The following is a 23483-nucleotide window of genomic DNA, read 5'->3' on the forward strand; positions in this document are numbered from 1 at the left end:
TTTTAAGATAACAGAATTAGCCAGAGGGTTTAATCCAAAGACTGTCCTCAGGCAGGATACATTATTGTTATATAATCCTAAGGAATGTAGAGGAAAAAAAGTAAAAAAGTTTGTCCTTTCTTCCTCCTTGAATATCCCAGACCTCTCTCTCCTTGGGGACCCCTAGACTTCTTATCAACCTGCCTAGGCAATGACTCTCATTCCCCCCTTTTCTTTTAGGAGAATTATGTTGCCTAGGGAAAAGGGGCGTCGTTCTCATTCCATAACTGCTTCCGAGCTGACAAGGGGCGTTGTCCCTAAACTGGTGAGGCAACATATTCTCCTAATCCTCATAGTGAGGATATCTGATCCAGGGGCCCCAAATAGTAGTAGGGAGAAGCTGCAGTGATAGCAGGAGTTTGAGCAACCATTTGTAACTTAAAAGCTTTCATGCTACTAGAAACAAATCCAGTTACACAGTTACAGATGCACAGACCAAACAGCAAAAACAAAACAATCAGAATTAAAAGTCACGTTATGTCCGTAGTTAAGGTACGGAGTATTGCACCAGTCCATTCTAGGGTTGTTAGATATCATCAGACGAAGCAGAGGCATCACATGTGATTGTTGTCGAATGTATTCGCAGACCTGGAGAAAGTCCTTTCCTTGAAGTGGAGATGTCCACCATGGGACGCCTTCCACTGATGAAGAGGGGAGTGCTCCCCAGACCCAGCCGTTAGACCGATTGTGGAATGCAGCATAGGAGTGAGCCCAGGACAGGAAGGCATTGTCTTGAGGATCAAACGGCAGACTCAGGATTTCTGGAGTCAGCAGAAGTAGGCTCACATAGATTGTCACGCCCATCTTGTCCTGAAGGATCCCGGACGAGCCCCCAAGATGAAAGGTTGTTGCTGAACGATGAGACGCGGGATTCTTGGCCTCCGGAGGAGATGAATTCAATCCGGGGCCAGAGACGAGGCTGGATCGCTCAGAGCTTTTGTGTAATAAAGTTTTATTAAAGTATAAAGGAGATAGAGAAAGCTTCTGACATAGGCATCAGAAGGGGGCAAAAGAGTACCCCCCATGATGTTTCTTAAAACAATGAGAAGGTTTGAATGAAAAGGGCTGAACTGATCTAGGCACTTAGTTGGTGAAAAGTCCTGCTCTTCCTGATTGGCATGACTTAATCCTCTAAGTCAGTGGTTCCCAGACTTTATGGCATCAGGGACAGGTTTCACGGAAGACAATTTTTCTATAGACCCAGAGGAGGGAAAGGTTTTGGAATGATTGGTGGCTCAGAGGGTAAAGAGTCTGCCTGCAATGCAGGAGACCTGGGTTCAATCCCTGGGTCAGGAAGATCCCCTGGAGAAGGAAATGGCAAACTACTCCAGTACTCTTGCTTGGAAAATCCCATGGACAAAGGAGCCTGGCGGGCTACAGTCCATGGGGTCACAAAGAGTTGTACACGATTGAGAGACTAATGCTTTCATTTCACTTTCAAGCACATTACATTTATTGCACACTTTATTTCTAGTATCATACATCAGCTCCACCTCAGATCATCAGGCATTAGATCCCAGCAGTTGGGGACCCTGGTCGAAGTATTTCCATCCTGTGCCTGTTTCGTCTCAAGTTAGTCTTGGTGTGATGCCATGTGGTATCTCCACTGAAATTTCCCTGTTTTGTATTGAATGTTCTTTACCTCAAGCACCACCTGGGAAGCCCCATAATTATATACACATACATGGGCTTCCCAGGTGCCACTAGTGGTAAAAAACCCACATACCAAGTTAGGAAATGAGGGAGACAAGGGCTCGATCCCTGGGTCAGGAGGATCCTCTGGAGGAGGGCATGGCAACCCACTCTAGTATTCTTGCCTGGAGAATCCTACAGACGGAGGAGCCTGGCGGGCTATGTGTGGTCCATGGGGTCACAAACAGCTGCACATGACTGAAGTGATTTAGCATGCATGTATATAACTATATATTGTCTCTTTGCCTAGAATATAAGTTCGTGAAGCCAGAGATTTTTTGTTTGGTTCACTGCTGTATTGTGCGTGCTAAGTCGCTTCAGTCGTGTCCAACTCTTTGCGAGCCCATGGACTGTAGCCAGGCTCCTCTGTCCATGGGATTCTCCAGGCAAGAATACTGGAGTGGGTTGCCATGCCCTTCTCCAGGGGGTCTTCCCGATCCAGGGATCAAACTCGGGTCTCCTGTGCCTCCTGCATTGCAGGCAGATTCTTTAGCTCTGAGCCGCCGGGGGGTTCCTCTTTGTTGTATTTCCAGCATGTAAATCAATTCCAGGTACCTGGTGTACACTCAATAACTATCAGATGATAGTTTTCCTCCAGGAACTTCTAGAACCAATATTCTGCCCTTTTTCATCTTAATATATTACTGACATTGTTAATAATGGATTTATCAGAAGATGAGATGGTTGGATGGCATCACCTACTCAATGGACATGAGTTTGAGTAAACTCTGGGAGTCAGTGATGGACAGGGAAGCCTGGTGTGCTGCAGTCCTTGGGGCTGCAAAGAGTCAGACACAACTGAGCGACTGAACTGAACTGAACTGATCTTATATCTTAAATCTGTGTCTGACCTATGAGGGAAAGAAAGAGGTTTAGATTTAAATAATATGTCTGGGCCTGAAGATACGAACACTGAATTGAGGTGAGTAGAGCTTGCTCTGGGTTATAAGATCCGGAGCCCTTGCTAAGGCCCCTGCCCTGTGTGTAGAAATGGGGGGGTTTGGCCGTGTCCCAAACTTTGGGGCGTGAACAATGACCTCTACTATTCTGTTTATCCATATGTATCAACCAGGTGTGGTTATGCAGAGGAAGGTAAGCCCTCCCCCTCCCTCCCTCCCGCCCCATACCTTTTTCCCCGGTAGACAGATGGGGTAGCTGACCATGGATAACTTACTTTATTTCTCTGCTTCTCATTCAGATATCCAGAGTGTTCAGGGTTAGGTTCATAAAGCTGCACAAGGATATTCTTGAGCCAGTCTCTCATCCTTAGAGGAAACTGGGTCACTTCGAAGTCTGTACAAGCAGGAATAGCTGTTCCGAACAGAAAGTACACTGATTTTAATTTTGAAGTCTTACTCCTGTCCCAGGAAAAATCCTCATAACAGGATGCTTAACACCTTCCGGTGACTGATAGCATCCTCACTGGTCCTCTGTCACAACAGTGGTCCTTTATCCTGCTGCCGAAACACAATTGCCAGGAGCATTGTAAAGCCATACCAGATGCCAGTGGCCTTTCAAAGATTTGATTGATCTGGCGTGGAGCCTAGGAATCAGGATGCTTTAAAAGCTCCGTAAGTAATTGTGACGTGTAGCCAGGGCTGAGAACCACTGCTCAAGAGTCAGAGAGTGGAATTCAGAGGTGGAGGTCACAAGAGTTATTTATTAGGAGAAAAGAGAAAAAGGTAGAAGTCAGCTAATACTGTGATAATAATGTTAAATCTTGACTTAAAGGAACATTTTTTTTTTCAGGTATAATTGACATACCACCCTGTATGTTTAAGGCGTATAGCATAGACTTTACATATATATTGTGTAATGGATAGCACAGCAATTTTGGTTAACATTCATAACCTTGTATAGTGACCTCCACTTTTTACTTCTTCCTGGTGAGAACTTTCAGGATCTACTCTCTTAGCAACTTTCAAATGTATTAGACAGCATAATATTATACCATTATGTTGTATATCACATCAAACATTTATTTCTCAATCCTGCTACATGTCCCATACAAGTTGGCAACTGAACTCTGCTCATCTCAGTCTCTCTGGGGCTCAGGGTGGGGGAGACGCCACCATCTCAATACCATCTCAACACGAGGTGAAGGGAGCTCATACACCAGCTCGTTAGTCTTTTTTTTTTAAAGTCAGATCTGATCTTTTTTTTTTTTTTTTTAAGAATTTTTTGGGATGTGGTCCATTTTTAAAGTCTTTACTGAATTTGTTGCAATATTGCTTCTGTTTTACACTTTGATTTTTTGGTGAAGAAGCATGTAGGGTCTTAGCTTCCCAATCAGGGACTGAACCCTCACCCTTTGTATTGGAAGGTGAAGTCTTAACCACTGGACCCTCAGGGAAGTCCCCATATACCAGCTCTTGAATGCTCTGCCCAGAACTCACATGGATGATTTTTGCTCAGATTTCACTGGACAAAGCAACTCATATGGCTGCATCTAACATCAAGAGGGCTGAGAAACTGACTCCTCTTGTGTGTCCGGAAGGACAGGAGAGGTTAGTGAGCACTGCCCATGTGGAGAATCATTTAGTGACCAGAAGATGCAAACACAATTGAGAATATCCTGGGGAAGGAAGACAATTTTTAAAAGAGTCTGGAAGAATAAGTTGTCGTTAAAACTTCTTGGCAGAGTTTAACTTGGGAAGAGGACAACTAATTTAGCAAAATTCCAATGATTCATCTCAGTTATTAAGTGGATAACATTATCATAGTGGTTCTGAACGTTGGCTGCACATTAGAATTGTCTAGGTTACTTTGAAAACAAATGGAAGAACAAGCCAAGGTTTCAACTCAGTCCAATTAAATCAGAATCACTTATGGTTAAAGCCTGGGAATTATTCTTCTAATTTTTATTAAACATTTTTATTTTATTTTATTTATTTTGGCTGTGGTGCAAGGCACATAGAATCTTAGTTCCCCAACTGTGAATGGAGTCTGCGTCCCTGGCATTGGAAGCATGGTGTCCCAACCACTGGACCACCAGGGAAGTCCCCATTCTTCTAATTAAAAAAAAAAAAAGCCTTCCCAGTTCTCTTAATATACAGCCTGGATTCAGAACTACACTAGATTTTGTTGTTCATGTTGTCTGCATAGATACGAGTGCTGTGCTGTGCTGTGCTTAGTCGCTTAGTCATATCTGACTCTTTGAGACCCCATGGACTGTAGCCCACCAGGCTCCTCTCTCCATGAGGTTCTCCAGGCAAGAAAGGGGTAGCCATGCCTCCTCAGGGGTATCTTCCCAACCCAGGGATTGAGCCAGAGTCTCCTGCATTGCAGGTGGAGCCTTTATCAGCTGAGCTATCAGGGAAGCCCATTTATATATATGAGTACATATGTACATATATTTTTGATTCAGGTTCACCCCAAGCTGTTTTGGCAATGGTAGCTGGCAGGAGTGATGGACTCTTACATTTGCAGGCTCCAAAGTAATCCAGCTGCAGTTGGTGCCCCTTTTTGGTCCCCTCCAGTCTGCACTTGGTAGCAAAGAGATGGCAGGAGCTGGCATAGGTCTGATTGTCAGTTCCACAAACCTAGGAAAGATAAGCATGAGAAAAACCTCAAGTTGACGGATGTCCATTGGGAAAATACTCTGCTCCTTAAAGGCTGTTTAACCAACTGCTGAGCCAAAAATGTGGTCAGCTAGGGGATGCTATTAAAACCATAACTACCCCATCAGGCCCCCCAAAATCAACTAACTTATACCCACGGTGATGACAATTTAGCTCTAGATAAATGCAAAGTAAAAACTGCAGATGATTCCAAGGATAGAATGAGTTTCAAAATGAATCCTACATCAATGCCATTATTATTTGGGAGCACAGTTGAAATTCTTTGATTTTGTTGGCATTTGTTTCTCTTGGCTATTATTTAAATATTAGATGATAACAGGGGCATTTACTTCTTTTTAAACTTAATTTTTAAATTTTTGACTGTGCTGAGTCTTCACTGCTGCCTATGGGCTTCCTCTCGTTGCAGCGAGCGGAGGCTGCTCTCTAGTTGCAGTGCAAGGACTGCTCATCCTGGTGGCTTCCCTTGTTGATGAGTTGAGTTGCTCTACGGCATGGGGATGAGGAAGCTTCCCAGTTCAGGGATTGAACCTGTGTCCCCTGCATTGGCAGGTGAATTCGTAACCACCGGACCGCCAGGGAAGTCCATTTCAATTGCAAATTACTTTCATTCAAATCACCCTACCGTTTGATGTCCCTTAAAGAGCATTTTGTAAAATACTTACTTGGTCAAGGAGTTTTGTAGGAGGGCAAGATGCGGGATCTTGGCAGACACAGTGGGGTTTTCCATGTTGATCAGCCTTGCAGATGTGTCCCCGTTTGCACTGGAAGCTCAGGCAAGAATCTAACAGAAAAATTTGGACGGGAAACATGGACAAAGCTAAATTGAGTACGTAAACTCAGATTCACCCAGACAGTTCCATTTTCATGAATAAGAGAAAATTTGGGGAAACATTAGAAATTAAAAACAATTTTTTTAGAGGAGTATAATGATTTTACAATGTGTTAGCTTCTGCCGTACAGCAAAGTGAATCAGCTGTAGGCTGCATAGATCCCCTCCCTCGTGATGAATGTGTTGGTTTCCAAGTGGGACTCTCTGGTATGAGGTTATTTTACACAATAGGCTAGATTTCTATGCAGTTTGGATTGGGGATTTAAAAAGAACAAACAGTTCTTGGCCAGCCTGTAATGGTCATAGTCTGACATCTACAATGCCATGCTGCACAAATTGGTCAAAAGTTAAATAAGCCATGAGAATTTTATCGGTTAAATTTAAAATTTTGTGATTGGGGTGTGTGACTGAGATTGAAAGTGTTAGTCACTCAGTTGTGTCTGACTCTTTGCGACCCCATAAACTATACTCCACTGGACTCCTCAGTCCATGGAATTCTCCAGGCAGGAATACTGGAGTAGGTAGCCATTCCCTTCTCCAGGGAATCTTCCTGACCCAGGGATCAAACCCAGGTCTCCTACACTGCAGGCTGATTCTTTACCATCTGAGCCACTGAGGAAACTCAAAGATTGAGATTAGATCTTAATTAAATATGGAATCTAAATTCTTAAGTTATGGGTTTGAGTGTCAATAAGGCAGAATGAATGCTTCTTCAAAGCAAAATGATTTCGAGAAAAAGAATTCTACCAGTAATATTGCAACTGGACTTCCAGTTGGTAAACTCAGTTACCACAGTTGTCTATCAAATGTGCACAGGAGAATGTTGACAATTTATGGGAGCATTTCCTAGGGGAAGAGTTGGGAGAGAAAAAATTCTGATGAAGGGATGGGGATAGCCCAGCGTGGCCCATTCCATCGCTCCCCTGATACAGTCGTAGACGGTGGCTTAGCGCATTCTCACCGACACTGTGCACCCTCGTGTCACCCTCAGTTGAACTCCCATCTTTCTGTGAGCTCTCTGCTTTCTCGGCCTGTATAATAACAAAAGCAGAAGTGGAAGTCTGTTTAGAGGAAAGCTGTGCCATTATTTATATTTTCACTGTGCATTCCTTCACAGATCTTTTCATACCTCAATCATTTTATTTTACTTTAATTATCATTAAAAAATGTTTTTCTTAGCCACACTGCATGGCATATGAGATCTTACTTCTCTGACCAGGAATCGAATCCACGCCCCTTGCATTGGCAGCACAGAGTGTTAACCACTGGACACCAGGGAAGTCCCTGCCCCAATCATTTTAGATCTCAGAGGGAGACACGAGCCATAGCGGTGGAAAGAGACAGTAGCCCTTTGAAAACAGGATTTGTTTCTATCGTTATTAACTGGGTTCAGTTGTAATTGTCTGGGGTTACCCAGTAAAAGTTGGAACCAACACCAGAAGCAAAGTTGGAACCTCCTGCTTTGGTTTGGGAAGACAGTAGAAATGTGGTATCACCATGCGATCCTCTTAACACACGATTACGTCAGTAATCTCTATGAAGCTGTTGGGAAAAGCTTCTTACCAGGTTTCTAAAATGTAAGAAAACTCCTAACTTAGAACGGCAGCAGAGTTCTCAGGAATCAAAATTACTGTCTACCTTGCCCACCAAAAAACTGTATCAGGTGCTTCTAGTGGGTGCCTGCCAGGGTTTTGCATGAAAGCTCCAAATGATTAAACAACCAAATAACAGTATGTTTCTTCCTTTCCCCCTCCCTGTTGCTATTCCCTGATTTTGGTGCATGTCTGCTTAATAAAGTTGTGGCTGAAGTCTTTGTTCGTTGCCTATAAGCTAAATCAACAAACATTGCTGAATCTATTATGTTAGAGGCATTTTGCAAGATATTGGTGATTCAGCCTGACTATGACCTGCTCTCAAGGCATGAAAGCAGCTGTTGTCACGTCTCCCATCCCTCATATCTGTTAGAATTTACCTTTCTAGTTAGCACCAGGAACTTTCAGCTGCCAGTATCTGCATCTCGGTGCCTGGAAACCCATGATACTCTAGAAGGCTTTCTCAAGGATAGATTGGAACTACTTGGAAATTGACACCTCTCTTAGTAAAGTTCAGCTTGTGTAAAAGCCATAGCTCCTTCACTCTCCAAATTCGATAATTCAGAGAAACCTGCTTTACATGGTTTTACTGATGTACCACTGATTACCTTCCTTTTCTTCCCTGAATCCCTTCTCCACTCCTCTTTGTCCTTGTACCTCTCAAACAAACTGCACTAAAATCCAGGGTCTCTTCTAGGGGAACCCAAATAAAACAGGCATTTTCAGGCTAATGATGGAGATACAAAGAAAAATACATAATTATCAGATATTTTACTAAGGTACTGAGAGATAAGCACAGAGATTGCAAGAGCACAGAGAAAGGTCATGGCTATTTTTTTTTTTTATAAAGCTAACCACTTTATCAGACAAGCATCATTGAAAATAATCTCACTTGTTGGTTTCCTACAGGTTCACTGGTCTCTACGTTCTCATTCTCTTGTGCTTCTTCCCTTTCCTCCTCATGCTTGGTGGGATAGTAAATGGACTGAGCTCTTTCATTCTCCAGGAACTCCTCGCTTGGGATGAAGTAGTCCTCACTTGCACTGTGTCTGGGGCCATCATCACTGTCATCCTTAGCCCCATGATTTCTGGCCATGATGTTACCACCATCAGTAGGCTCCACCAGTAAAGGCTCAGAAAGGGTCTTTTTATCCATCTCCTCATGGTTGCTGATAACTTCAGGGCCAGGCTTTCCTTCTTGGCTCTGCCATTCTGTATCTTGACTGGGCTTATCAATTTTTGATGCAGTTTCTTCTTCCATTTCTGCATTGGTGTTTTCCTCTTCTTGTTCTCGGCTACCCTGTTCAAGTTCCTCTTTCTGCATCTTGCTTTCTTGAGTTGGTTGATAGGACTCTTCCAAAACAGCATCAGATTGGGTACTGTCTTCTTCTTGCTCATTGTTAGAAGGCTCCTTGGGAACCTCTGTCTCCTGTTCTTCATCATCATTGTGGGTACCAACTTCACCTGGCTCTTTTCCTCCTTCCTCTTCCCCATTTGTGTCCTGATCTTGGTTTCCTTGATCACTTAGGTCTTGACTGTTCAACTGAGGATGGGAGTCATCTACAGGTTGTTCTTGGTTTTCCTCTGTCTTTGTGATGCTTTCTTGTTGGTTAGAATCTACAATGGAACTAACATCATGAGCAAGGAAGCTCTCTGGGAGTTTCTCCTCTTGAGGTTCACTCATGTCTTCTTTTAGGTCCGATGTGCCTTCAGGTGGTGAATACTCCGAATTCTCGGTTAAGTCACTTTCAGTTTTCTCTTGGTCCTGTAATCCCAGATTTTGGCTGTAACTCTCTTCCTGATCTTCTGACTGATCATGGTTTTCCTCCTCTGACTTGAGCACTGAAGATTTTTCAGGCTGAAAAGAAAAAAGTTTATTCTTGAAACAAGTGATAATGTTATATCCACATCATATTGGCAATTCATAAGCAACATTGAATAGTCATTATTCTTTTTTTCCACACAATGTCTTATAAACTTATTTATGATGTTTTTCACATTCAACAACTGTGAGTTTAACCTGAATTTGAATTTTGTGAAACATAAGAATTATGTACCACTTCAGCCCAAGAAGTAAAACTCATTAATCCTCACAATTCTTTTAGAGATTGGAGGCAGCTGATATGATCATTATCTTTTTTTAAAAAACTTTTCATTTTATATTGGAGTACAGCCAATTAACAATGTTGGGATAGTTTCAGGTGGACAGCAAAGGGACTCAGTCATACGTATACATGTATTTCTATGATCATCATCTTAAAAAAATTAAACTTAGAGTGAATAAGGTAGTCTGTTTAACCATGCCTTAAAATTGAGGCCTTTGGAGACTTAAAACATTGTACTAGTACAACCATATTCCTTTTACCTTAAGATGGGAATGGTCTTCTATGGATGTTGCAGTTTCCTTTTCATTTTCTGCATCTTCAACCTCTACAAGAGGGATTGCAGTGTGCTCGGATGTTTCAGCCTCTTGGAAGGAACTCAAGGAGTCAGCAGTTGGGTTGGAATGATCAGATAGGAACCTTGCTTGTGTCTGAAAAAACAATTAAAAACTGATTTGTGTTATTCATGCCTAGATGTTAATGTTTAAAATGTCTAGTTATCTTTTCTTGTCATCATTGTTAGTAGTAATATATTTCATTTGTAACATCAGCTAAAAGATACTCTCTAGAATTTTTAAAGATATAAGAAAACAGTCAGAATATGATCTTAAGTGAAAACAAAATCCCAATCATGACTAAGAAAAAGTTACATTGCAGAGACTAGGGGAAAATAGGGCAAAATGATCTCAAGAATAGCAACTTTCGACTTTTGGAATTATTTTCAAATTATTTCCAAAATAATTTTCTGAATTATTTCAAACTTTTACAAAGCATTTAAACTTCATGATTTTGAAAACTCTTTAGCATAAAGTCAGATTGAAGTCAGTTTAATCATAGGTTATCATTGCATTGAACATTTTCTTAAGTTAACTTATAGGTTATAACTTGTAACTTAAAGGTTATATATAAATTATATAACTTATCTTATAACTTATAAATTATAAGTTAACTTATAAGTTAACTTATAAGTGCTCACTGATAATTAGAAGAAAAAGTTATAAATCCTTTATTCTGTATTTATATATTTTTGTAACACTATCCATCTTATATCCATTGAGAAATCAAGTATAATAGTAAAAAATAATTAAATCTTAAACTAATTAATAAACTATATGAAACAGGATGCCAGGTCTAGTGGGGTTGAATAGCTATTGAATATTGTTTCCTCTAGAGGAATGGTTCTATTTCTAGCAAGATTGGAGGCATAGATGAAGAGTTGGGCAGTGAGGCTTGATGGGAAAGTCAAACAACTGGACGTAGAGCCAAGAGACCTCCCTTCAAGTTTTGACTGTGCTATTTACTATCTGTTGGTGGTCTGACAAATTGTTCATCTCTACTTTCTCATCTGTTAAGGTGCAATGAGCAGAAATATCAAGATAAGGCTAAGTATATAACACATTTCCTGAATTTTAAAGGGATAATCCTAGTGAAAAATCACTATAGCCAGTAGTAATATCCTACAGTGGTAATAATATGAACTGTCTGGTATCTTAGGCAGGTATTTATCACAGATCTTTATCAGAGAGATACTGTGGATACTCAGATATCAGACAGGTCCAAGTGTAGGTATAAAACTCAGATTTTATTTGAATTGACTCGTCTACTCCATTAGTAGGTCCTATATTGTTGATTGTATAATATAAAGAAATATATAGTGTATGAGGTTTTTTGAGATGTGGCTTCCTCTCTTGCTTATTACCTTTTCAACTAAAAGGGATGATCATATATTTGAATAAAGTATCCAGAGAAACCGTTTTTAAAAAAGATTTTTTATGTGGACCATTTTTTAAAGTCTCTATTAAATTTGTTACAATATTGCTTCTGTTTTGTGTTTTGGTTTTTTGGCTGCAAGGCATGTGAGTTCTTAGTTCCCTGACCAGGAGTTGAGCCTATACCCCTTGCATTGGAAGGCAAAGTCTTAAACACATGGTGGTGGTGATTTAGTTGCAAAGTCGTGTCCAACTCTTGCGACCCCATGGACTGTAGCCCACCAGGCCCCTCTGTCCATGGGATTTTCTCAGGCAAGAATACTGGAGTGGGTTGCCATTCCCTTTTCCAGGGGATCTTCCAGACCGTGGGATCAAACTCGGGTCTCCTGCATTGCAGGTGGATTCTTTACAGATTGAGCCACCAGGGAAGACCCCTCCAGAAAAGCCCTCAGGGGAATGTGGAGAAAGAACGGTGGCCAGTTTGGCCTGATGGATGACAGTAGTGGGTGGGGATCTTTGGCTTCGTGGAGAGTTGCTCCCCTAGCCTGTGCCCTGCCTCCTCCACTCCCCCTCAGCAAGCTGGAAGAAATGCATGAAAAACATGAAAGCTTATCTTTCAGGAATTTTCAAAGGCGAAATTCTGTTTCATCATTCTGTTATGGTTATCTCCTAACCATACAGAACCCACTGATTTCTGGAGAATTCAGGCCGGTGGGGAAAATGATACAATATTTTTAATAGGTACATCCTTTGAAAAGATGCTTAGCTTTTTGCCCTTGGACTGAGTCTGTATTAAAACACGTTTTCCTAATAGGGAAACATCTGGACTGTGTCTGTAGACAGGCGTGTCATTCAAACATTTGGTTCAAAGACACTTTTGATGCCCTGTTTACATTTGTGACAACAGCTGCAAGGGCAAGAAAACAATGGTTCTGTGGGAACTTCCCTCTACGCTGAAAATAGTGATTCCACTTCTGTAATTTCAGAGGACAATGTATAATTCCAGCTGGAGTAGCTCCTTGTTACTTAAGCACGATTCTCAGGGGTGGCCACAAATTCTGTTTTCTAAGAACTATTGGTCCGGATGGCATGGTGTTTATCTCTGCCGACACAGATGGCAACCAGAAGCTATCCAAAAAGCAAGGACAGAATCTTGGATGTAATAGAGAGGGAGAGAAGGGATAAGAGATAAAATGCTTTGTCTGTTTTAAGAAGGTTGATTCCTTTATTTGGTGAAAGGGAAAAAAAGGCACAAATCCCTTAGTTTGATTAAGGTTGATATAGATCTCTTGGGAGATAGCCAAATGATGATCCAAGCTATAATCAAACAAAGAAATAAACAAAGACAGCCTTCAGGTATTTTGAGGCTGTTGACACAGTCTCAAATGATCTGATTTCTGTGAAGCTGATTTATTACAGGGTGAATGCTGGGGCCAGTATATCTGGCTGTGAAGAAAAGAATGTTTTAGTCCTGTCTGCTTTCAGCATGCTTGCTTGGACATAGCTCCAAGGATGAGTTAGGATCTGATTTATTTATATCATTTTCCTGTGCCTAACCGTTTGGTTCCTGTTTCTATTATAGACTCAGAATTTCTCAGTCGGTATGTATTGATATTGCAGAAAATACTGCTGGAGAGGGTAGGTATTTGCTCCAAGATTTCTCAAACTAATTTCTTAGATTTCTAATATTAGTATGGTGAACTTCCATAGGAGAATTTATTTCTTCCTTTTCTCTTTGGTATTTGGCTAACAGACTGTTAATAAACAGTTTCACTTATATTTATATTTGTAGAGCCTGATAGTTCTTAAAAAAATTTATTTTTAAAAAGTGCCTTATTTCATTTTTACTAGTCATTCATTCCTTGCATGGGAAAAATAATATGATTAAAATTAAAAAAGAATTATAAACTACTATGTAAGAACACTTTTATTTACTTATTTATTTTTTGGTTGGGGCTGTCCTTGATCTATTTATTTCTTAACAGTTTAAGGCTTTATAAAATCAAGTGATATGATTAACACATTACTAAGTAAATAGCACAAGCTCAAGAACATTTTTTTAAAAGGGAGGATTCTTAAACTGAATGTCAGGAGGGAGAGATTTAAGTAAAAACAGAGGAAAGGACAGTTACCGGGATAGCACCTGCAGTTCCCAAAATGCATAGGAAAAAAATCACAGTCTTCATTGTTCTAGACCTGTAAATCAAGAAGATAATTAACAGTCATGGGTAAAAGTTTCTTTGTAAGAAGTTAAAAGATACTCTTAGCAAATACCGAACTTGATACTGTCCTTTGTATTTAAAGGCACTTGTCTTTGTGTGTCTGAAAAGACAGATTCATGACAGTTTTCACCGAATCGTGTCCCAGGGAGAATGACTCCTGGATTTTTTGGCCCAGCTGTGTTCGGCAGAATCTCTCTCTGTTGATGACTGTGCTTCCTTAGATGGAGGCGTATGCAGATCTTAGGTCTGAAGATTTTCAAGTGTTCACAGTGAATGTAAAAGTCACAAAGTGAAGTAATATAGTGTGTTAGGTTTGGATTCAACAAACTGCTTCTTGGTATTGGAGAAACTCACATATTTAGTGTAGAGTTTCAGAAAGGGGAGATGACTTTTTAAGATGATTTTTCTTATAATCAGAGTTTTATATATAAATGCATCCCTAGAGCTTAAATAATACTTTGATGCTTTAAGGAAAGGGAGCAGTTTCTTCTGTTAGTTACTCATATTTTAAAATAAATGCTTAAGTAGGTATTTAAAAATGTATTAATATTAAACATTTTCCAACTGATTTAATACTGTATCAGCTATCACTTCACACACACACACACATAACATACATGCACACATATACACAATATTCTTCTCCTCTTTCCCCTCTTCCTAAAGTAATTGTATCATAATTCCTATTTAAGTCATTATTTAGCATTATAACAATGTAAATATTTTTCACAACTGAGCCAAACAGTAATTTCTTGTATTGAATCATACTTACCTTTCTTTTCTTGAACAATATTTTGCTTCTGTCTGTACCTAGAAATTGACTCCCTTTTAAAAATAATTTCTCATGTACCCATCACTTACTCTTCCCAAATTTTCCAAGGCAGGTAGGGCTATTAAAATCATAATCTAGAATTTAATATTCACTCACTCATTCCATTAGTATTTATTAGATTTATGGAACTCTATTCATTTATGTTTTAGATCGGCACATTATTTTTCTACTGTTTTAGAAAACAGTTAGAATATAAAATAGTATAGTTTAGTGCAGGGTCTCTTTATCTTGGCACTAGTAACACTTGGGGCTGGATAAATCTTAGTTGTGGGGGCTGTCCTGTGCATTGTAGGATGTACTTAGCAGCATCGCTGACTTCTCCCCACTACATGTTAATAGCAAGTCCCCCGATCCCCGCCAGTTATGATAACCAACACTGTTTCTAGACATTGCCAAGTCACCCTGGAGGGCAAATTAACCTGATTTAGAACTACTGGCTTAGTAGAAGGAACATGGCACTTTGGGATAGAAACATATATATCTGAACGTGAACCCACACTTGCCATCCATGGAATCTTTGGCAAGTTACATAACACTTTGAGACTCAGATTCACCATCTGAAAATGGGGATAACACCTATGATGGTTAATTTTTAAAAAAATTTTTTATTTTGTATGGAGTATAGCCAATTAACAGTGTTGTGACAACTTCAGGTGGACCGCGAAGGGACTCAGCCATATATATACATGTATCCATTCTTCCCCAAACTCCCTTCCACCCCCACTGCCACATAACGCAGAGCAGAGTTCCCGGTGCTATACAGTAGGTCTTTGTTGGCTATGTGATGGTTAATTTTATGTGACAACTTGACTGGCCTGTGGGATGCCCAGGTGTCTGGTTAAACATTATTTCTAGGTGCATCTGTGAGTGTGTTTCCGAAGAGATTAGCATTTCAATCAGTCAACTGCATAAAGTTGATTGCCCTTTAGTGTGGGTGGACTTCATCCAATCTGGTGAGGACCTGCATAGAACAAAACGTTGGAATAAGTGAGAATTTGCTCCCTCAGCCTCACTGTTTGAGCGGGAACACTGATCTGGATGGACGCTCTCTGGATGGAACATATATTCATCAGAGTCCCTGGTGCTCAGGCCTTCAGACCAGAGCTGCAAAGTTAACTGGGATCACCATGCTTACTGGGTCTCCAGCTTGTGAAGGCAAATCACAGAACTTTACCAGTGTCTATAATTGAATGAGCCAATTTCTTACATTCATTCTCTCTCTCTGTACACATAACATATATATATCCACCCCCACCCCCCACCACCCTGGAGAACCCTAGTACAACATCTAATTCAGTTCTGTGAAGATTAGAAGAAATAGTATGGGTGGGAGGTGGGAGGGAGACTCAACAGGGAGTGGACTGTGTATACATACGGCGGATTCATGTTGATGTATGGCAGAAACCAACACAGTATCGTAATTATCCTTCAGTTAAAAAGAAAGAAAAGAAGAAGAAATTGTGTTTATAAAAATGCCTGATGCCTAGGAGGTGCTCAGTTCATCATTTTTCTTTTTTTCATTTTCCATAAAAGTCAAATAGCAATTCTTGGACAACAATGTAGAGCCTTAGAAAATAATATAATTTAAATTTTGCTGTGAGGTCAGAAGAATTTTCCAGTGGAACATTTAAAGTCCTTTTGCTCACACATTGACCAAAGCTCCCTTTAACTCCAGGAGTCTTTCTGACATTCATCACAAGTAACAATGGGATTAGGCTAAGAGACTGTTAACTACTCTTCTTTAAAATGGTAGCAACACAAATGCAGAATCAATCAGCAAAAATATTGTGGGTTTTAAGGCTAATTTCCTTCTGATTTTAGTTTTAATAGCAGTATGTATAGGTAATTACATTTGAGAACACATTTCCCTTTGATTTAATCATAGGATCTCACAAATTCCCTTCACTTTCTCAAATCTAATGAAACCAAATGAATAAAAAAGAAAAATGTATCTAGTTGGCCAGAGCCTGCATTACTCAATCACTCTTTTATTCACTTATTGAGCACTTACTAGACTCTGCCTAAGCACAGGGCCACCTGGTTCCTGTCTGAAGAGTTACAAACGAGGGTATCGAGTAAATTGATGATTTAGTATAATCTGTTGAGTGTGTACATAATGCAGCGGAAATACAGATAAGAAGCATTTACAATTAGGTAGTTAATAACACTAACATTGTTTTCCCAGGTGTCGCTAAGTGGTAAAGACCCCACCTGCCAATGCAAGAGACATAAGAGACATGGGTTTGATCCCTGGGTTGGGAAGATCCCCTGGAGAAGGAAATGGCACCCCACTCCAGTATTCTTGCCTGGAGCATCCCATGGACAGAGGGGCCTGGCAGGCTACACAGAGTCAGACAAGACTGAAGTGACTTAGCACACACACACACTGCTAACATTTACTGAGTATTAAAGGCTTAAATTTCAGGTACCATTCTAAGGGTTTTGCACATACTAACTCTTTGAATCCTTTAAATAATTCTACCGGCTAACACTTGATTTTCATCATTGTATTAGTAAGGAAATTAAGGTTAAGTAACGTGGTCAAGGTTACTCAGCTAAGTGGCAGAACCAATGTTTGAGACCTAGGAGTTGGCTTTTATGCTGTGTTCTTAACCATTGCACTCTACTGTATAGAAAAGGCTTTCACAGGAGGACGTTTTTGACCTGAGATTTGAAAAACCAGTCAGTACTAGTTAGCTGTATGAAAGACAGAAGGGCAATCTGAGGATGCAAACAGCATGGGTGACGGTCCAGAGTCGTAAGACAGTGTATGTTTGTGTTCCTAGGGTGTTAGTGGGTGAAGCAGAGGGAGATAAGGCTCAAAACAAGGCAAGTCTTTGTGTGTTAAACTAGGAATTTTAAATTCCAGCTGAAAAACTATGGGGCCTCAATGACTGATTGTAAGTGGGGGAATGATATAATCACATCTGAATGTTAGAAAGGATGCTTGGTGCAATGATGTGTGGGACAGATGAGTAGAAAGACTTACCAGGAGGAAATTGCAATATCAAGATGAGAGATGGTCAGAGCCTTAAATTTTGCCTTTGGTCTTGAGAACGGAAAACAGAGAGACAGATCCAGCTTGTCCTGGCTCGTGAGAGCCAGTTGCTAACTTTCCAGGAATCTTGTGAGCTGGTTATTAAACAAAGCCATCATTGAAAATTAAATTATATACACTTACAATTTAATTATGTTAAAAAACAAAAGAAATACTAAAAACTCACCTCTTTATACTTATTTTTACTACTTTACCACTTATTCTCTTAAGGTTATTTATGCCTGTTGTATCTGTAGGTGGAAATACTCTATAATGTGTGATAATGCACTTCTCTTCCCAAGTCTATTCAGTGATGTCACATTAGTAGCTTGAAATCAACCATGGCAGGAGGATTACACTGTGGAAATCTTCAAATGCTACCTAATTCCACCATCTCCCTGCAAAAGCTGGTTGTAAAAACATTTGCTGGTATACCGGTGGATAGTTTTGAGAACTGTTAGGACTTAATGACAAATCGTATACTGTGGAAAGAAGAGAAGGAAGAGGGTTGGGCTATTATATTTCTAATTTGGGCCACTGGGTACACAGTAGTGTTAATACTAAGACAAGGGATTATAAGAGTTTTAGAAGAAAGATGATGAATTAGTTTTGAACTTGTTGAATTTGAGTAGAGATATACTTAGATAAGCAGCTTCCCTGGTGGCTCAGACGGTAAAGAGATTGCCTGCCACAATGTGGGAGACCTGGGTTCCAGGCCCTGGAGAAGGGAATGGCTACCCACTCCAGTATTCTTGCCTGGAGAATTCTATGGACAGAGGAGCCTGGTGGGCTACAGTCTATGGGGTTGCAAAGAGTCAGACATGACTGAGCAACTGAGACTTCCACATACTTAGATAAACGGGTCTGGAAGAAAGCATGAAAAGCTTACATTTCATACTGTTGAATAGAACAGGGGGCAGGAGCCAGCACACTGGTTAGTGTAGATCATCAGGTGCTGTTGGAGAATGGGAAGAACTAAAGATACAAATACAGGAGAGTCACGTAAGAAAAAGAAAATGTTGAATGTTACTGAGAGGTCAAAGTAAGCATGGCTAAGGATTATCCATTACCTTTGGAAATGCAGATGTTAATGGAGAGTTGAAGAAGAGTAGGTAGTTTTGGTGCGATACTGTCAATGGAGGCCAGTCTGCAGTAACTGGGGAGTAAATAGACAGCAATGGAGTGAAGACAGTGAGTGTAGTCCACTCTTTTTTTTTTTTTTTCATTTATTTTTATTAGTTGGAGGCTAATTACTTTACAATATTGTAGTGGTTTTTGCCATACATTGACATGAATCAGCCAGTAGTTCACTCTTAAGATGGTTGGCTGGGAGGGACTTTCCTGGTGGTCTAGTGGCTAAGATTCTGCTCCCAATGCAGGGGGCTGGGGTTTGATCTCTGGTTAGGTAACAAGATCCCACATGCCTCACCTAAGAGTTCACATCCCACAACTAAAGATCCTTCGTGCCACGAAAAAGACTGAAGATTCCACACATCACAACTAAGACTCAGCACAGCCAAATCAATCAATCAATAATAATAATAAAAAAGATAGCTGGCTATGAAAGGAAGGAGAGTAAGATGATAGCTAGAGGGGAAAGTGCAGTCACAGGAAATGTTTATTTGTATTCCAATATGCCGATCCATTTCTCAGGTGGCACTAGTGGTAAAGAACCCGCCTGCCAATGCAAGAGACATAAAAGATGAGGGTTCGATCCCTGGGTCAGGAAGATCCCCTGGAGGAGGGCACGGCAACCCATTCCAGTATTCTTGCCTGGAGAATCCCATGGATGGAGGAGATTGGAGGGCTACAGTCCATAAGGTCACAAAGGGTCGGACACCTACGTGGTCATCCAAGCATTTTCTATGCGGAGGGGAAGGCATAAGTAATGAATGAGAAGGCAGACGGGAAGACAGGAGCTGTGGTAAACACGATGACCTCCACTGAACTGCACCTCCTGGGTTTCATACACTGTGATTTTGCCCCTGGCCTTGTGACTACTTGGTCAATGAGATGTCAGCTAGTATGATGACAGCAGAGACTTGGGAAGCACTTACACAGTGGGATTTGTCGTCCTGTGGAAGCCATGTGCCATGATGTAAAAAAGCCTGGACTGGAGGCCAGTCCAGACTGCTGACCAGTAAGTGGCCACACGAAGAAGAGCCTGGAGGATGAGAGCCTGTAGGAAGTTCAGCCCCAGCAGAGCTCCCAGCTGGCTGAAGCCTCCCAACCGACTCCAGACAAAGTCAACAGAGGAAAGACCCAGGTGAGCTCAGAACGGATTGCGGAGTCCCGTGCAAATAAGGGGATCGGTTTGAAGCCATTTGATTTTGGGGTGGATTGTTATGCAGTAATAGATAATGAAAATGGGGGAAAAAAAAGAAGCTGCCTCAGTCATTGGGAAGGCAGTATTGCTCAGTGATTAAAAGCATAGGCTCTGAAAGGGGACTTTCTGGGCTTTAGTACTTAATTTGTTTAATCTTGGGTAAATTATTCAGCTTTTTTGAAGCCTCAGTTCTTTATCTGTAAAGTGATGATGGAGATTAAGTAAGATGATAAAATGTCAGTAAGCCCTTGATAAATATTTGCTCAGTAACAACAGAGGATGAGATGGTTGGATGGCATCACCGACTCAATGGACATGAGTTTGGGTAAACTCCAGGAGTTGGTGATGGACAGGGAGGCCTGGCTTGCTGCAGTCCATGAGGTCGCAAAGAGTCAGACACGACTGAGCGACTGAACTGAACTGAACTGAACTGAAGCCTTTGATAATACTCAGAAGAGGAGAGATTCTTTGTTCTTCCAGACAAGAGGGAAGAAAGCTTAATTGTAGGGATCTGTTGAGGTGAGGCCCCTAGAAATATCAGTTCATTAAGTTGGACATATTTACACCTTCCTCACATTTATATAGCATTTCACAGCATGTAAAATATTTTCTTGCATACCATCTCATTTTATCCAATAAGGAAACGAGAATAGATAACATTTAACTACAAAGAAACAGAAGCTTGGGAATTCCCTGGTGGTCCAATGGTTAGCACTCTGCACTTCCACTGCAGCAGGCGTGGGTTTCATCACTGGTTGGGAAACTAACATCCCACATGCAGCATGGTGTGACCAAAAAATAAAAAAAAGAAACAGAAGCTTGAAGTATCTATCTTATTTGGCTACATATATCCGTGGTGGCTCAGATGGTAAAGGATCTGCCTGCAACTCTGGAGACCCGGGTTCAATCCCCGGGTCAGCAAGATTCCCTGGAGAAGGGAATGGCAACCTACCCCAGTATTCTTGCCTGGAAAATCCCATGGACAGAAGAGCCTGGTGGGCTACAGTTTTGGGGTCACAAAGAGTCAGACATGACTGAGTGACTGAGCACACGTGTGAAGGCTTAAGAGGGGAGTAAGGACTAGAACATGGCACTCTGGACTCCAAGTCCGGGGTTCTCAGATGGTTTCACAGAACAGGCTGCAGACTGGAAATCTAAAGTCTGGCTTTGGGCCCTGGCTCTGCCAAGTACTAAATACTACTTTGAGCAAATTATTGAATCTTGCCAAACTTCATCTACAGAATGGGAATAACAAGTCCAGTGTCAAAGGGCACCACTGAGGCGGCGAAGCTCTTTGTAAACTCAAAACATACATGTGTAAATGAGTATTATTTCTATTGCTCTGTCTGGTGCTTGCCATCAAGATTATCATTATAGGGACTACTTCCCTGTTGTCCACGGGCTGAGTCCATGCTCCCAATACAGAGGGCCTGGTTTAATTCATGGTCAGGACACTAAAATCTCATATGTCTCAACTAAGGTCCAGTAAGCCAAAAAAAAAAAAAAAAAAAATCCCATAATAATAGTATCATTATAGCCATTTATGTCATATATTTTGTGTGAAGGTGAAAGTCGCTCAGTAGTATCTGATTCTTTGAGACCCCATGGAGTACACACTCCATGGAATTCTCCAGGCCAGAGTACTGAAGTGGGTAGCCATTCCTTTCTCCAGAGGATCTTCCCAACCCAGGGATCTTACCCAGGTCTCCCACATTGTGGGCAGATTCTTTGCCAGTTGAGCCACAAGGGAAGCCCAAAAATGTTGGCGTGGGTAGCCTATCCCTTCTCCAGGGAATCTTTCCAACCCAGGAATCGAACCAAGGTCTCCAACATTGCAGGTGGATTCTTTACCAACTGAGTTTTCAGGGAAGCCCTATATTTAGTGTGGTATAAGAGAAATCAGCCTTCAGTGTTCCTTACTTTTTCTCCTCCCCCTTTTCAAGTCTTCTTCCCCTTGTGGATTTCAAGCTGCCCAGGAGTCCTAATTCCAGAATGTGTTCACATTTAGTTCTCTCAGTAAAACCAACTCACTTGCCCTATATTTCACACATTTAAATTCTAGTTTTGCACATACATCTAATCCATCGGTAGGAGATAAAATTTGCAAGTTAGTGTCTTTCTAGTCTTAGTTAAGAGCTATTTTCACATTCGCCTTATCTCAAATGAACTATAGAATGCTGAGAATCTTGGCAGAGCTGTGGAGAAGACATGTGAAGACAGGATGAGTTTGTTGTATGAGCTTCAGTGGTCAGCTGTGCAGGTTTCTGGGGAGTCAACTTCAACCTTTCTTGCATGGTCCCTGATTCTTTACTGTGTCCCAGGATGGAACTGTGTTTTAGGGGTCTCATGTTTATTTCCACATGAAGTTAAAAACAAAATTTAAAGGAAGACTATGGTTATGTCATTTAGAATGATCCAAGCAGGAAACCACCTTAAGTTTTAATTGTAAAGCAGATGCCTGTATTGTATTTTTAAAGACAGAACTTTGTGGAACCGTCCAGTATCTAGAAGGCAAAAGGCCTTGAGCTCTCCTGCCGTGTTCCACTTTGTCCTTCAGACTAGTCACTGAGCATTTTTGTATTAGCTAATTGATTAGTCACCGAGCTAATTGTATTTGCGACATACTGATCAAAAATAATTTCACAGCCTTTTGCTTCTTATTTTAAGAACTGAACAAGTATACTGATCTGTGTAAATAAGACAGAGTGGAGAACTTTTCTGGGAAATGAGAGATTTTTTAAAACAACAGTCAGACTGGAGACTGTAGAAGGTTTAATTAGCTGATGCTTGCAAAATACTTTGAAAATGAAACCCATGATGTTCTTGCTAAGTATGATGAATACCATTTATTCTTGGGTAAGTAAAAAGACATGTATTTTGAGACAGTCAAATTTGGTGTGCACTCTACAGAATACAAATTGTTATTTTTGCAGAAAGAGCAAATAAAATTCTGTATAAAAATGCAGAAGTGAGAAAAATTTTTGAATATAGAGTTATTATTATTCTTGAAGACTTAAATATGCAGTGTTTATATGAAATTAGATAAATGTGATTTTGCCCAAATGTATGAACTATTCAAAGGCAGCAGCATAGCTGAAAGTAAGGAGCCCTGGAATTTAAGTATAGTATGGAATTGGAAGATCTAAGTCTAGACCTGAACTATATAAAATTTTTAAAAACATTTATTTATTTTTTTGGCTGTGCTGGATCTTAGTTGAGACATGTGGGATCTAGTTCCCTGACCGGAAATCAAACCTGGGACCCCAGCATTGGGAGTGCAGTGTCTTAGCCACTGGACCACTAGGAAAGTCCGCTGACCTGAACTATAAACTTTTTACTAGCCAAGAGACTTTGGTCAAGTCACTGGTTTCTTCATCTACAAACCAGGAAAAACGATAGTAGTTTTCCTATTTATCTCCTAGGGTTGTTTTGAGACTCAAATGTGATCAAATAGTCATTTGACAATTTTACTAACTATAAAAATAAAAAAAGATATCATTTCATTGAAACATTCATAAGGCT

General features: G+C 40.7%; 1 protein-coding gene across 1 annotated transcript in view; it reads right to left on the minus strand.

Moving 5' to 3' along the window:
• Positions 1-23483, minus strand: part of SPARCL1 (SPARC like 1) — a 54270-nt gene that overhangs the window by 12827 nt on the left and 17960 nt on the right. The window contains exons 2-8 of the mRNA XM_043447653.1: positions 13677-13740; positions 10099-10266; positions 8626-9591; positions 7103-7172; positions 5975-6093; positions 5153-5273; positions 2906-3042 (exon numbers count right to left, since the gene is read on the minus strand). Coding sequence (XP_043303588.1) covers positions 2906-3042; positions 5153-5273; positions 5975-6093; positions 7103-7172; positions 8626-9591; positions 10099-10266; positions 13677-13730 — 1635 coding nt within the window. The 5' untranslated portion in view covers positions 13731-13740. The remainder of the gene's footprint in view (positions 1-2905; positions 3043-5152; positions 5274-5974; positions 6094-7102; positions 7173-8625; positions 9592-10098; positions 10267-13676; positions 13741-23483) is intronic.

Source organism: Cervus canadensis, chromosome 26 (assembly GCF_019320065.1).
Source record: "Cervus canadensis isolate Bull #8, Minnesota chromosome 26, ASM1932006v1, whole genome shotgun sequence".
NCBI lineage: Eukaryota > Metazoa > Chordata > Mammalia > Artiodactyla > Cervidae > Cervus > Cervus canadensis.